This window comes from Silurus meridionalis, chromosome 5 (genome assembly GCF_014805685.1).
Source record: "Silurus meridionalis isolate SWU-2019-XX chromosome 5, ASM1480568v1, whole genome shotgun sequence".
NCBI classification, from domain to species: Eukaryota; Metazoa; Chordata; class Actinopteri; order Siluriformes; family Siluridae; genus Silurus; species Silurus meridionalis.
The window spans coordinates 13,744,204-13,759,895 of NC_060888.1; the positions used below are offsets into that span (position 1 = coordinate 13,744,204).

At 38.1% G+C, this 15,692-nt stretch overlaps 1 protein-coding gene and 1 non-coding gene across 9 annotated transcripts in view; one reads left to right on the forward strand and one right to left on the reverse strand.

Annotated features, from left to right (window-relative positions):
• Positions 1-15,692, forward strand: part of ablim3 (actin binding LIM protein family, member 3) — a 54,856-nt gene that overhangs the window by 17,793 nt on the left and 21,371 nt on the right. For all 8 annotated transcript variants that reach the window (XM_046849214.1, XM_046849216.1, XM_046849219.1 and 5 more), the window contains exons 3-6: positions 7,044-7,227; positions 12,827-12,942; positions 14,097-14,223; positions 14,590-14,683. In XM_046849214.1, the coding sequence (XP_046705170.1) occupies positions 7,044-7,227; positions 12,827-12,942; positions 14,097-14,223; positions 14,590-14,683 (521 nt within the window). The remainder of the gene's footprint in view (positions 1-7,043; positions 7,228-12,826; positions 12,943-14,096; positions 14,224-14,589; positions 14,684-15,692) is intronic.
• On the reverse strand, positions 5,327-5,399 carry trnag-ccc. The gene has a single exon. It is a non-coding gene; the product is annotated as a tRNA-Gly (tRNA).

The following is a 15,692-nucleotide window of genomic DNA, read 5'->3' on the forward strand; positions in this document are numbered from 1 at the left end:
TATTTAAGATTTGTTGAGACAAATGAGGGCTAGATAAAGCATTTTATTTAAAAAAAAAAAAAAAAAAAGGCATAATTATGTATTTTAATGAAATATGGATTACTTGCTTGCACCAAAATCTTCTTTCAAAGCATGGTTTAGGAGGCATGCTGGTACTTTGCTGCATCATGGCTAGCATTTATTGAGGGAAATAAACATGATTACAATATACAATATATGTGCAAAATGGCTTTCCATATTTAACATAATAATGTTTCTAATAATTACAGGATAATGGTTAAGGTAAAAACAAAAAAATTGTTGGAACTTGAGGTTCCAACAATTAAATATAACTTATTTGGCTGAAAACGAAAAGAAAGAAGAACATTTGAATGTAAATTTAAAAATCCCTTTTTCTTTTCGTTTTTCAGCCTAATAAGTAATATTTACATGTTGAGCAGTGGATCTGAAATAGTGGGATCTGACTTTTGTTGCCATCACCTTCTCTGAAGTTTTATTGTCTTTGTTGGCCATCTGTTGTGTTAGTGGATGACCATGAAAAAACACAGAGATAGTATTTGCTCAGTTAGTTTGTCATTTTCTCCTCTATATTGCAGTGTTTTTGGCTCAGTCAACACATAATTACAGATTATGAGTAACGCATTACCACTAGTCTGGTGTGACTGGTCTAGGTAGGCATTGTAGGCATTGCTATGAGATGTGGTCCTTTGGACTAAAGAACTTGCTGCTGTGCTTGTTATATATGGTGGGGTTTCCTTTAAAAAGTTTTAATGCCCATGTACAAGGCTAGCAGGCCAAATGCTGAGGATATGACTACCAGCATATTGGTTATATACTGGTAGTGGAAAGGGCACTTTATCACATTTGCTACACCAATTCATTTTATGCTCTGAAAGTACTTGGATAGTAGGAATAGCAGTAACTAGGGTTAGGGTTATGAAAATATTTTCATATTCACAGACAGAGACTTAAGAATAGTCACAGTACAATCGTGGTAGAGCAATGACATTATCATATTGAACAACTCTGGCCATATATCTCTGGTATCACAATTGTGCACAAGGGAGGGACTGATCAGCTGTACCATTATTGCAACTTGGGCATTTCTTGTTACAATAAAAATAATGTGTTGTGTTTGGTTGATGCAGTTTGGTTAGGATGGTTTTAACTAAAACAAGCAGTTTATAGGAATGTTTATTCTTAAGTGAAAATATATCAAAATAAACAAATAATTTATAGCTGCCATGACACATAAAATAGTTTTTTCACAAGAAAAAAATATTTTGTAATATCTAAAATATTTATGCTACATTATGTTTGCAGTTTTCTGCAACATGCAGACTGACAGACCATAGTAGAGTCATGAATTTCACAGTTCATTTAATATATAAGAATTTCCAGTGCTATTATACTAAATATTAGCACACTTTTCTAATAATATTTGTGGACCTTCAATAACTGTTAAAAAATAAGCTATTAATAAACCAATCTTCAAAAACCAATATTTGGTAACAAGGGTTAAATTCTTGTACTTTATAATACGACATACTAAATATGAAGCTCGAAATAAATAGAATAGAGAGGTATAGATGGATGGATGGATGGATGGATGGATGGATGGATGGATGGATGGATGGATGGATGGATGGATGGATGGATAGATAGATAGATAGATAGATAGATAGATAGATAGATAGATAGATAGATAGATAGATAGATAGATAGATAGATAGTTAGGAATGAGAATAATGGAAAGGTGGGATAGTTGGTACCATGAAAATCAAAGAAAGGAATTTATTTTAGGGACCCCAGTGCTGTGCTGCAGATGCAAAGAGAGAGAGAGAGAGAGAGAGAGAGAGAGAGAGAGAGAGAGAGAGAGAGAGAGAGAGAGAGAGAGAGAGAGTACAGTATTTATTAAAATGAAGACCAAGCAGAAAAAAAACTCATGCCACAACAAGTAATTGGTGTGGATTGCACGGCATGCCTTGCAATTTGACTACTATTTTTAAGTAATAACTGCTGGATACACAACAAATTGTGCACTTAAACTGTAACCATTTTACTTGTGGTTGACTGTAAAGTCTTTAACATTTAGAAGGTTGGAGAAAGAGAGAGTGAAGGCAGACGACTGCAAGATTTTGGCATCCAGACATAGAAATTGGTGGGTGTGGCAGCCGAAGTTGCCACATGTTTTTAAATTAATTATTTCAGTGCTTGCTAAAAATAACAAGATGAAATGATGCCATTACGGGGCGTAGTTTTGAACTTTTGTTGCTCCTGTTATTTTTACCCAAGGTCAGACTAAGTTGCGACATTTGTTATATTGAGTTTATTATCAGCACAGAGGAAAAGACCTATGCCAAATTATAATCACACATTTACCAGCAAAATATGATTCATACCACACTACTGCTAGAAAATCTGCAGTAGCCATCACCTTTTAAAAGATTTAGCTGTCTTGCTTAATTGTTCTGATGAGCACTTTACAGATATGTTATTCATTACATAAAGTCACAGAGAGTAGGTTCTGGTGTAATTATCAGTCTGTACATATAATCCAAATGACATAGGCCTATACAAATGGCTAGTTTTTATATGGGCCCCTGTTGTCTCTTGGGAACTTCTAGAAAGGTCAGGATTCAAAATTATTAAATTCAGTTCAATTTAATTTTATTTATATTGTCCCAAAGGAAAAAAAATGATAAATGCATAATTTATACATTTATAAAAAATATACATTTCTCTATGTTTATCACTAAGTTTATCACTAATGAGTAATCCAGTGGTGATGGTGGCAAGGAAAAACTCCCTGATATGGAATGAGGAACAAACTTTGAGAGGAACCAGACTCAAAAGGGAACCCATCCTCGTCTGGATAGCACCAGATATCCATTTATTATAGTTCAATTATTGTTGAGTTTATAAACTGTTCACTGATGGAGATTCGAGTGTAAAACTGTTCATGGTGATTGGTCATCCATTATAGAGAACTGTATAAATTAATTACAGTCCAATACCATCTTAATGGTTCTTCAGTTTAACCCTCCGCATTAATGGATCTTTAATCTGTTTATGTGGAACAATCCTCAGCTGCAGTAAGTGGTTTCCAATCTAAAAGAAATCCATCCAGAGGTAGGGCATCAGGATGAATCAGTTAGGTTTGAAAAAAAAAAGCGACAGGATCACTTGTACCTCATGAGAATGTTTGACTTGACAGAAAAACAGAGAGAGGGAGAGAGAGAGAGAGAGAGAGAGAGAGAGAGAGAGAGAGAGAGAGAGAGAGAGGAGGGGCAACAGAAAGAGAATAAACATGTATTATTTTTATCCTTATTGCTGAATAATAGCTAAGGATAATGTGCAGTATGATTAGAGTGCAAGTAGAGACTCTGGCTATGACAGCATAACTAAAAGGGAGAACCAGAAGTTAACACAGACATGAGGAATCTCTTGGATATAAGACGGCTGGCCACACCCCGTCAACAAAACTAAGTGTGAGAGTGGAGGGATGACAGCATTCAAACATCCCAATTTACCAAAACACTCTATAAACATGATCCCTCTAGGTCTGCTTTATAAGAGCAACTCTAAGAGAAACTTATTTATAAAAGTCTTCACTAAACTAATATATTTTCCATTTTGACTTGAACAATCAGTCCCAAACACTAATGAGAAGGCTGTCCCATAACTGTGCAGCTTTGGAAGAGAACGCCTACTACAGCCTGCTACAGGGTTCACTATTCGAGCTACCAACTAATAGTAATCAACCAAATGTTTGCTTGGTATTGTGGCATGAGACCGTTTGGTACTATTTTTGTTGTTATTTGATTGTTATTTAAGTTTGCTTAACAACTTACACATAATGCTGAAGGTAAAAAGTTGGGTTCATAAAAGTGTGCAATTAAACTACACTCACTGTCCACATCTGTATACCCGTATACATCGATGCACTTGTATCATCAGCCAAACATGTGGCAGCAGTGCAATGTAAAAAAAATTATGCAAGAACAGGTAACTGTCACATCAAACAGAATGAAGTGTAAATGTCGTTATAAGAATACCTGGTTTGAGTCATACAGGAAATGCTGATCTCCTGGTATTTTTACACATATCAGTCTCTACTTAAAAAAAATAAAAAAAAGGAATAAATTGTAAAATGTCAAATTTACATACAATTCTGTAGGTGGAAACACTTGTTAAGAGAGCACAGAAGAAAAAAAGCAAGATTTTCAAGTTGCCAGTAGGATATAAAAAATCAAATAGTAATTCTTTACAACCCCAGTAAACACAAAACCATTAAACTAGTGGGCTAGCAGTAAAAAAAAAAAATGAGATCCACTCCTCTTGGCCAAGAACAGGAATCGGGGCCTATCCTGGGTGCTGACTCAACCAAACTGGACAGTTATAAATTAGCAAAAATATATCTTTTATTTTTCTCATTATCAACCAAGCTATTCAAGTGATTCTGTGCACATGATATCTATAGATTTCTATTTTTTGGTTTAAACAAGTGGAACCTGATATGAGCTTCTGTTTTAGCTTATCCACCTCAAGGATCAGTGTTGTGCATTTTGATATGCTTCTATCCAATATATTATACCTGATATCTGATATCACCACTGTTTTTAAAGATTGCTTATCTGAGTTACAATAGACTTCCTTTTAGCCAAACCAGTCTGATAATTATACTCTGATCTCTTTCCTGAACAAAATGTTTCAGCCTGCAGACCCTCTTCTCAAAGGAGGTTTTACTGTTTTTTGTTTTTTTTACACAATTCTGTGTAAACTTTAGAGAATGTAGTGTGGGAATTAAGAGAAACTGAGGTAATCAGTTTCTGCAAAAGTCAAACTATCCCTAAGCTACATCCATGCCACAGACTTATTACCCCACATACTCATGCTTGATGTGAACATTAACTGAAGCTAAGCATCACTCAGATCGGCAAGCATAGTGATAATTTACACCTGGTCTTGGAGGGTTTGACAAAATAACATGCAGGACCACCTCTAATTATGCTATTTAAATCAAATTATGAGGACTAGTAGGATTAAATATGAGGATTTGCCAATTTATCAATCATTTTTGTGCCTTCTTGGCAATTTACAATAGGTTTTGTAAATAACATTCAGATGCAGAATGACATTATATCGCTAAAATAACATATTCTATAGTAAACTTTCTTTCTTTCAGCTTCTCCCGTTAGGGGTCGCCACAGCGGATCCTCCGCACGTTTGATTTGGCACATGTTTTACGCTGGATGCCCTTCCTAACGCAACCCTCCCCAATTTATCCGGGCTTGGGACCGGCACTGAGAGTGGCTGGGGTTGGTTCCCTGACCGGGAATCGAACCCGGGTCGCAGCGGTGGGAGCGCTGCATCTTAACCACTAGACCACCAGGGGACCAACATATTCTATAGTAAACGTGCTAAAAAATTTTCAAAGACATTTCTGATATTTAGCTGGAAGGAACTGCTGTTGAGATTTGGTTTAAGGGTTTGTCTTTGATATATTCTCTTTAAAGATTTAAATGCCTTGTTCACCAGAATGTTTAATGCTTATGTGCCAATAAACCATTTGATGTGCTTTTCTGTTGCTTTGTGGTCTGTTAAATGTGGCTAAAATGGAATTTGTATTACAAGGAGTGGTAATGAGGAGTAGAACTGCCTTACAAAATGCTTATTTTTCCTACATACAATCAGGTTATATGGTCTGAATAAGGCAAAAATTTGAATAAGGCAAAAATTTGTTTGTTTGTTTGTTTTTTATTTAAAGTGTATAAAAATCAATAGGGAAGTCTCAGTGGGCTAGATGCTTGTGAATCCAGACTAGTTGGCATCTGTCACATAATTCTCTGAGCTAGAGAAGACAAGCAAAAGTTATGGAGACATAAAAACAATGACACAATTGGCTAGACACTTGGAGAAGTGATGAGTAGCACTGCCATGAACATGAACAGTACAAGTGTGAATCTCTGACAATCTTATGATTTGGAGACTTTGCAGTGAATTATACATTAATGAACTCACAATATTTAAAACATACCGAATATTACTTTGATAAAGATGACAGAATCTAGAAGATGTAAAATTTATATTCATACTCATAATATTTTTAACTGATTGCTCTCTGCTTTTTTTATCTGCTTTTTGTTTTATAAATCTTTCACTTTTAACTGAAGCATTGCATCTGTACAACTCTGTACAACTCTATACAACTATACTGAATTCATGTAGTCACTTTTTTGAGATGGGAACTTCCACTTTGGGTAACCAAAATGTTAAAATATCCCTATTAAAATTGATTTGCTAAATAATCCTTTTCTGTGGCTAGGGATGAATAACAAACTGCATATTTCTGATTACCAGAGCACTTATAGCACTAGAATGTGTAAAGGGTTGATTGGTGTATAGTTGTTTATTAGTGATGTTTTTTCTCTGTCCTCTATCAGTCACAGAAACGCTAGCCTATCACTGGTGTTTGTGAGCTCATGCATGCAGGAGCAGGTGGATATTGCATTTCTCTGAGTGTCACACTGCTATGTGATGCCATATGAGAAGCAGTGTGAGTGGATGTGGTTGACTGGCCTTTACACTTCGCCCTCACAGATTGGTAAAAAAAAAAAAAGAATAATTAAGCCAAGTCATAGAGGGTCCCGTGAAACCTGAGCAGAAGAAAGAGAGGAAATGCGCTATTGAGGCAAATGATTAATGTAGGGCAAAGGGTATCTATTGGCTCTGTGCACAAGTTGGGGGAGGGAGAAAAGCGGTAGAGCAGTAGATTGTGAAGGGTGTAAAGGTTATGAAGGAATGAAACATACAGAAATATTTTTGATTAAATAATGCTAGCAGCATCAGTCAGCTTTTAGTTTGTCCAGCTGGATGTTCAGGTCTCTAATGGTATTTAATGAATTTAAAGAAATAACTAAAATGGACTATGAAGACCATTTTGTATTTGTATAATCCTGAAATTGCAGAGATAAATAGAAGCTTATCTGTGCAAGTCTGTATAGATGTGCTATTTCAAACATGCACTTTCTTCCCGGCAGTGTGTGGCTGTAACTTGGCCCGTTCCGGCTTTTTCCAGAAGAAGGGTGAGTACATATGTACAGCAGACTACCAACGTCTGTATGGCACGAAGTGTGACAGCTGTGGGGACTTCATCACAGGAGAAGTGGTATCAGCCCTGGGCCACACATATCACCCAAAGTGCTTTGTTTGCAATGTCTGCAGGTGAGTCTTTCAGGTTCCTACCAAAGTAACTACTTCGCTTTATGTTTTATTAAAGCCACAAAAAAAAATTTTTTATTTATTCAGTTATATGTTGTGTGACCATGACTTTAAGTTGAAATAGTAAATATGTCATATGCTCATTCCAGTCTGAACACTTAATCAGACATTAATGAGTGACTATTACACCTGTACCTCATTAACAAGGTATTTAACAATGTCACCACTTTTGTTTGACTTTGCCTTGCTGGGCCATACAATTTCATTCAATTACCTGTACTTGTATCAAACTGCTTAATATTCAGATAACAAATCTAGTTAAGAAATATTTTAGAAAATATATTACAGAATATATATTGCAGAAAGATCTATTTCTTTCTTTTCTGTTCATGAGGAGAAAAAAGTGCTTGTATTATGTAAAAAGACTTTTTATTAATACTATATCAATTAAAACGATTTGGAAATGCTACCATTTCCTTAATATCATTCAATAACATTGTAGGTCACAGACATAAATGTAGCATTTATATGCGCAGTATAGAGTAGAATTGCTGTCATAAATAATGTTCTAAGTAATTATTAGACAGTTATGCTGTTGGTAATGATTAATTAATTAAAATAATCAATAAATATTTATCACATTTATTAGATTTTCCAGGCAGAGTATGAGAAGAAAAACATGAATCTTTATGGCCTTTAATCTTCATTGCACTATGAAAGGTTATGTCCATATGCTGCTGTGTTTCTCAGACGTAGAAAAATTATTATAATTTTTTTTTTTATAAATATGTTAGGTCCATACTACTGTACATCCTTCAACACCCCCCCCCCCTTTCACTTTTTCTGCTTCTCTGTGTTGTGTGAACAAAACACAGAGAAGCTTTTCGAACCAACCCCTTTGTTTGCAATACAGTCAGATACAGTCAGATTATATCTTATAAATTGACTTATAAAGAACATATTCACTTTTAATCACCACATTATCTGTGTAAAGCTGCTTTGAGACAATGTTCATTGTTAAAAAAGCTTACAAATAAAAATTAATTGAATTGAATTGAATTGAATTGAATTGAATTGAATTGAATTGAATTGAGATTCCCAGAAAATGAATGAGCAGCAAACTCACAAATGCCTTCTTTGGCTGACTTATTACCTGCCTGCCAAACATCTATGTACCATTACTTAAATTGGATTATATCATTAAGAATAACTTCCTCAAGATGATGGAAACCCTATAAACCTGTATCTATTTATTTTTGATTGTATTAGATATTTATTAGGCTTTGAAAGTATGATTCAGTGCTAAGCAGATGATGCTACGTTAACTACCTAACCACAAGACAGTTATTAGAAATCTTGAGTACTCTATTAGCTTAGAGTCAGACAGTGACAACAATATTTCACTCTGCCATTAAAAAAATTCTTATTACTTCCACAAAAAATGGTCGAATTTGCTTTTAAATTTGCCCAAAGAAAGGCACAGTTCTAATTAACAACAGTATAAGCTGTTATGCTTTTCTAATGGAAAGTGCACCATTGTTGTTCAGAATTGCTACCTACCTACAGTATGAAGCTGCTTCCTGAATGGAACAAGTGAAGGAGGGTTATGAGGATTTTTTTTATGCTTTCTCAGAAATCCTGGAAACTTGATTGTTTTCTTCCTTCTTTGTAGTTCCTGTTATACAGCCCAGTTTTGGAGGAAATTACACTAAATCACTTACTTCCCCCTTGCATTATTGTCCCTTCAGCACCAAGGAACAAATTAGCATTTGCTGAATGTACATGCAGAGAAAAATCTATTTGCCAAGTAAGACTAAAATTGCTTCACAGAATCCCACTGCCAGTGGCCACAAAATAGCTCAGCGGGTTGTTTCTAGTGGGAGTAACCTGCAAATCTCTTATCAGGCAGGCCATAACAGTAACAGGCAGGAAAACAGCTCGCTATATCATGAAGAAAAAAGCTGCTGTTCACAAGCTGTAGTTTTATAATGATCCAGTATTTCAAGTTATGCGTTCTACGAGAATGGATGCAACAATTTATTTGCTTATACTCTATATTTGTTTAATTTAACAAACATTGTATCTATATTATTTACATATTTACATTCATATTCATTGGGAAAAAATGCTGCATGGATAATTGTTTATAACATGTTAACACATAAGAAACTTGAAATTGTGTGGCTGGACAGAAATTATAAATGTTTAATTATTTAAAAACAATGAATATTTAACATGAATGAAAAAGCTGATAGTGTAGCATTTATCTAAGAAGAAAATGACACAGCAGGTAATTACTGTATAAGGTCACCCAAAATGTTTTCCAAATGTGACCATTCAGGACCTCGGAGGGATTCCTCTGGGGGGCATTGTACGCCTCAGCACACGGCACTCGCCTTTTATCTGTGCCCTCAGGAGATCGGCTTATTAACTATGCCACCTCCGTAATTTCAGGGCACAGCGGTCTTCAGCGAGTGCTTCTCTCAGTTTCCGCCTGGAAACGTAGCGGAATTGGGGGGCTCATAGAACAGTTATAACCTGCTCTAGGCATACCAGAGGTCAGTCTTGAGAGACTGATTCCCTTAAGAGAATATCTGGCAGCCTGGAGCAGCGATGAGATGTCGTTTTCGCCCACATAAAGGAATTGGGGTCAATACTGCCAAGAAAAGTGTACTTTCTCCGGTACAGAGGACAACCTATGTAGACAAGGTGTGGGATTTGACCACTATGCGGGAAGGGTTGTCTCTGGAAGAGTTGAGTCTATCCTCACAGCCGTCAAGAGAGTGTGAGAAGGCCAGTCACTCACTGTAAAGCAGTTTTAAAGGCTGCGGGGTCTGATGGCATCCATGTCCAATGGGATACTGCTTAGCCTCCTGCACATGAGACCCCTTCAGTGGTAGCTCAGGACTAGAGGGTTCTCTTGGAGGGGAAACCCACTTCATGCAATCAAGGTCACGTGGTGCCCTTTGGGAGAATAAGCCTTAGAAATGTAGAGGGAACCCAGGTTTATGTCACAGGGCCTGTGTTGAGGGCTCCTTGTCATCACATAATGTTAAAAATGGATGCCTCCCTCACTGTTTGGGGGGTGGTCATGAGTGCCCGCTCTGCCCAAGGTCTATGGAAAGGTCATCTCTTGTGGACTGCCTGGAGATGCTGGCTGTGCTTCTAGTGTTGAAGCATTTCCTTTAATAGGCCATAATGTGCTGATCCTTACAGACAACACCTGTGGTCTCTTACATCAAACATCAGGGGGGTCTATGCTCTCGTCTCCTTTGCAAGCTGGCATGACAAATTCTTCTGTGGGCCCAAGGGAAGCTGCACTCACTGATGGCAGTATACATCCCAGGGTGCTTAAACCAGGGAGCCAGGGAGCCTTTCAAGGCAAGGGCCGAGGCCAAGGGAATGGAGACTACCCCTCGTTGCACTGCTCGTGGGAGTTCTGGGAAGAGTTTGCCAGGATGGAATCCATCTCCTTCTGGTATCATGGGACAGCCATGGTTTGCTGACCTGGTAAACCTTTTCGAATACCCTCCCCACGAGATTCCTCCCAGGTGGTGTTATGTTTCAGGCAAGGGGGCACTTTACTTTACCCCCGCCTGGAGCCATGGAGGCTGTGTCCCCTGAGGGGACCACCACTCAGCTGAGGTGGTGGAGACTATTCTCCAATCCAGAGCTCCCTCCATGAGAAGGTCATATGCCATGAAATGGCACCTGTTCACTATATGGTGCAAAGGCCACCAGTTAGATCCAGTTAACTGCAGTAAATGGTTGTCCCAGTGCTGGAATTCGTTCAGAAACAGTATGCCAAAGGGTTGCCTCCTTCTACCCTACAGGTTTCCGTGTCCACAATTGCGGTTAATCATGCTCTGCTTGCTGCTCAGTCGCTACGAAAGAACCCGCTAGCGACACGTTTCCTCCACGTTACCCGGAGGCTGAGACCTCAGGTGCAACCTAGAGTGCCTTTGTGAGACCTGGCTATAGTTTTGGAGGCCCTGCCTCCTTTTGAGCCCATTACCAGTGGTGTCCTTCTGATAGTCAAGACTGTCTTTCCACTGGCCATCTCGTCTCTAAAGAGATTTGGGACCCTAACGACTTTTTGTGACCCTCTCCTGTCTGGAGTTCACCTCAGGCATGGCCAGTGCCTTTCTCTACCCCAGGTCGGGGTATGTCCCAAGGTGCCCTCGGCTGCCCCACGACCAGTCGTGCAGGCATTCTATCCTCCTCCTTTTCAGGCCCTCGACTAGGAGAAGCTTAATTGGGTGTTAAACTGTCTCCCTGAGGATAAGCAGACCCTCAGCAGGTGGATTGTGGATGCTATCTCCTCCTCTTATAAGTCCTCTGGTCTCTCCGCTCCTTTCGGGTTCGAGTTCACTCAACCCGGAGCGTGGCAGCCTATAAGGCCTGTTCCTCTGTAGTGTTTTGCCAGGACATTTGCAACGCTGTGTGCTTGTTTACCACTCTGACTTTTGTCATGTCCTACAGCCTTGATGCCTCTCCTGGCTCCTCTGTCCTTCGGCCTAGCTGTGCCTATCCACACTAAGCAATGATTGGTCAGTCTAACAGTATTGTACTCACGTTCCCAAAGCGTTGTTGACACAGCTCGAGTTCCTGAAGGGGAACATCTCTAGGTTACATATGTAACCATGGTTCCCCGAGGGAATGAGATGCTGTGTCTCAGCCCCACACTCCCTGCATCCTTGCGAGCGCTTCCTTCCATTTCCAAAGCTAGCTCTGTCTCCACTGCATGTGCTTTAATAGCTTCCTGGTCATGACGTCACCCCACTGGTGAAGTTGCGCTTTTCTGTTGGATTAATTACACATGTGGTTCAGAGCGTGGTCACGCAGAGGCGTTCCCAAAGTGTTGTTGACACTGCGTCTCGTTCCCTCTGGGAACCAGGGTTACATGTGTAACCTAGAGACGTTATTAAAGCCTCATCAATTACACACCAGCAGGATAGCTGAGGTGTTTGATAGCATATTCCAGTACATAATGCAACTGTCAGAATGTTATTTTTCTGCTAGTTAAATTTGATACTGCAATGTTTTTATGCTGCTGTTTTTAGCCAGCAGCAAAAAAAAAACTTGGTTAAGTTGCCAAACATTCAGCACTGCTCATGTCTTTCATTATGCCACTGGGTTTCACTGTGTATGACTATTTTTAGGCTGTAAATACTGTAAATGTGAAATAGTTAATATGTTCATGTCACTGATTTGAGTATTTGTATGGCTCAGGGAGAGTACGGTTTCATCTGTTTGAAGTGAAATGTCATCTGATCCCCAGTGCTCCTCTTTTAGAAGCTCCTTTTTGGCCTCTAAGATGCTATTTAACCTCTGTATGGTTCAGAGAACTGCCATTCACACAAAATGTAAAAATCGGTTGTTAAATGGTTTTCTTTCTTATTACAGCTGGTACTGAATCCAAAAATACAAATGGATATTGATACAAAATACCAAACCTCAGAGGTTGTTATCTGTTATTAACACTTAACTATTATGTATAACATGCTTTTTAGCATTTTTTTTTACATTAGAAAATGTGTAGATTATGTTAATTATGTAACATTTTTCTTAGGCAAGTATTTTCATGTTGTTTCCATTGTAGAAAACCCTTTCCAATTGGAGACAGAGTAACATTCAGTGGAAAGAAGTGTGTGTGTCAGCAGTGCTCCCACAAACTTGTTGCTTCAAATGAGCCGATTAAGATTCATGGACCCAGTCGTAAGTCTCTCTCGAAACAATATAATGTTTTATAAATTAAATGTCCTCAGGAATCTCTATGCAGTTTATTATTTATTCTTGTGGCGTACCAAAAACACATACGCACGCGTGCACACACACACACACACACACACACACACACACATACACACACACTGCTGAACTCTAAATGTAATATTAGCATTTCACTGCATGTGTAATATGTGTGTTGCTGTTTAAGAGAAAAAATCTATCTAAAAGTCTATAAACTTTAACATATAGCTTTTTAACAGTGTAAATAAACATATTAATATTTAATTATCATGGTTCTTATTTATTCTTAATAGTAGTTTCAGTATACAGCTTATGCATTTCTCTGTGGGGAGAGTGGAGCAGGTGTTTGGTCTAAGGACTGTTTTTGTGTGCATGTGTGAGTGTGTGTGTATGTGTGTGCGTGTGTGTGTGTGTGTGTGTGTGTGTGTGTGTGAGTGAGAGAGAGAGAGAGAGAGAGAGAGAGAGAGAGAGAGAGAGAGAAAATTGCTTACCAAGTTCAAAGGGGGTAGGGTAAGACTTTATCTCTGTTCTGTTAGAGCAGGCTGGAGTGGTTGCATATCTCAGTTTGCTTTGTTCTTGTTTTTTATTTCAATGCCACCAAGAACTTAAGAGCAGTAAATGTAGATAGACTGCAGACGATAGCAGGAGATAGGATATTAGACAGATTTAAGGCTGTGGTATGAACCTGACTGACATTTGGGTGTCTGTAGAAGAGAGTGAAGTGGATTACTACATCCAAAAATAGCTGCTAATGTCCAAATGAAAACAAACCATCAGCTGACTTGTCAGCACATAAGCCCCTGCCTACAATTATGCCTCATACACCCCCACAGCCACTTCTTACTGCTACTAGTCTTTGTGTGTGTGTGTGTGTGTGTGTGTGTGTGTGTGTGTGTGTGTGTGTGTGTGTGTGTGTGTGTGTATGTGTGGGTACCACAAGCATTATGTCTCTCATCATTCATGATTAAAACCATATTTTACAGATTTATGCCATGAATGACTGGAGAGTTTAAATTTCTCTATCTCTCACTCTCACTCTATCTCCATCTCTCTCTCACTCTCTCTCTCTCTCTCTCTCTCTCTCTCTCTCTCTCTCTCGCTCTCTCTTTCTCTCTTTCTAGACTGTGCAGGCTGTAAGGAGGAGATCAAGCAAGGCCAGTCTCTCCTGGCATTGGAGAAACAGTGGCATGTCAGCTGCTTTAAGTGCCAGACCTGTGGAAATGTTCTCACTGGAGAGTACATAAGCAAGTGAGTACACATTATCCCTCCTATTCTGTTTCCTCAAATCCCTCACTTATGCAAACCTACAATATTTTTGATATACAGTAATTATATTTGAAGCCAAACCTGATTTATCTATGATTTTATAGCACCATTGCTAATGCTAATGTTTCATTTCAAAATGTTTTTTAATATCTCAGTCTAGGGTTTTTGGGTTTGTCATTAAAGGTTTTACATAAGCAGCCCTTGAGATATTATGCTGTTTATTAAGTTGTCATACCTCTATAAATATTGCATGAGAGCTAAAGGAATAGTTTTGACTATAAGGAGTTTTAATGTTGTATTTCTGGTTGTTTAATTATTTTGTAAATTGTTTTTGGCTGTTTGGTTCAGAGATGGGATCCCATACTGTGAATCAGATTACCATGCCCAGTTTGGGATAAAGTGTGAGACCTGCAATCGATACATCAGTGGACGTGTACTAGAGGTGGGTGTGATGGCCAGACTAACATTTAAACCCTAGGTCATATAAAGATGTATTTGGGCTAAATTCAATGTGAGCCAATAGTTTCTGCTTTGTTAGCTATACATTTTAAATGCTCTACAGACAATCACCACAAATTTTCTTGCTGGTTCAGGTTCTAAATTTAATAGATGACACTGGTCATGTAGACATATACAATTCACATTCTGACAATGTTGAGTAATTAATTTGCTATGATCTATGGTTGCTCTATCTCTCTCTTTCTCTCTCTGTCTCAACTCCTCTCTCTTCTCTCTCAACACAGTGTGTTTGCCGGATGTGTGCACATCAACCCTGTGAATGCTGCACTATTTTTTATGATCACTGATTAGGTCTGCTGCCAAAGAAGCCCTGATTATTGAAGATCACAGGTTTTTAGAATATTAAATCAGCAGGATCAAATTAACAGCCCACACAGCCCTTTCTAGTTTTGTTCCTTGAACTACTTCAGGCAGATGTGTTCAAATGCTAGATGTGTTTTTCATGCACCTGTTTAGGTCTGTTTAATAATTTAATACCTTTTGGTGATAATTTGGTCAATAAACTCTGAAACAATGATTGAAAGAGTTTTGATAAAGGTTTTTGCACCCAGTTGGCTAAATAGCATTGGGAGTGTAGATTGTTTACAGGAAAGACAGTAGTTCAGAAAATAAATAACATAGTTTTAGATATTCTTTAAAGGTAGGTCAGCTAGTTATATAAATCACAATAAACATGCTGTTATTAATACTGATCAAAAATAATGTAAAAATACCCAAAAAAAATTGAGACTTGGAAAATCATTCAGCCTCCATTTTTCCAGGAAGAGTTTCCAATAGATTTTGTAATATTGGTTAGGGATTTGTCGATTAGTAAACTCGATGATAGTAAACTCCACTGATGTTGTGAAATTATACCAGGTTATACAGAGTACATCCTCAAAATCCTTAAGAGTAAAGTCGTTTTTGCCTGAATTTATTTATTTATTTATTTT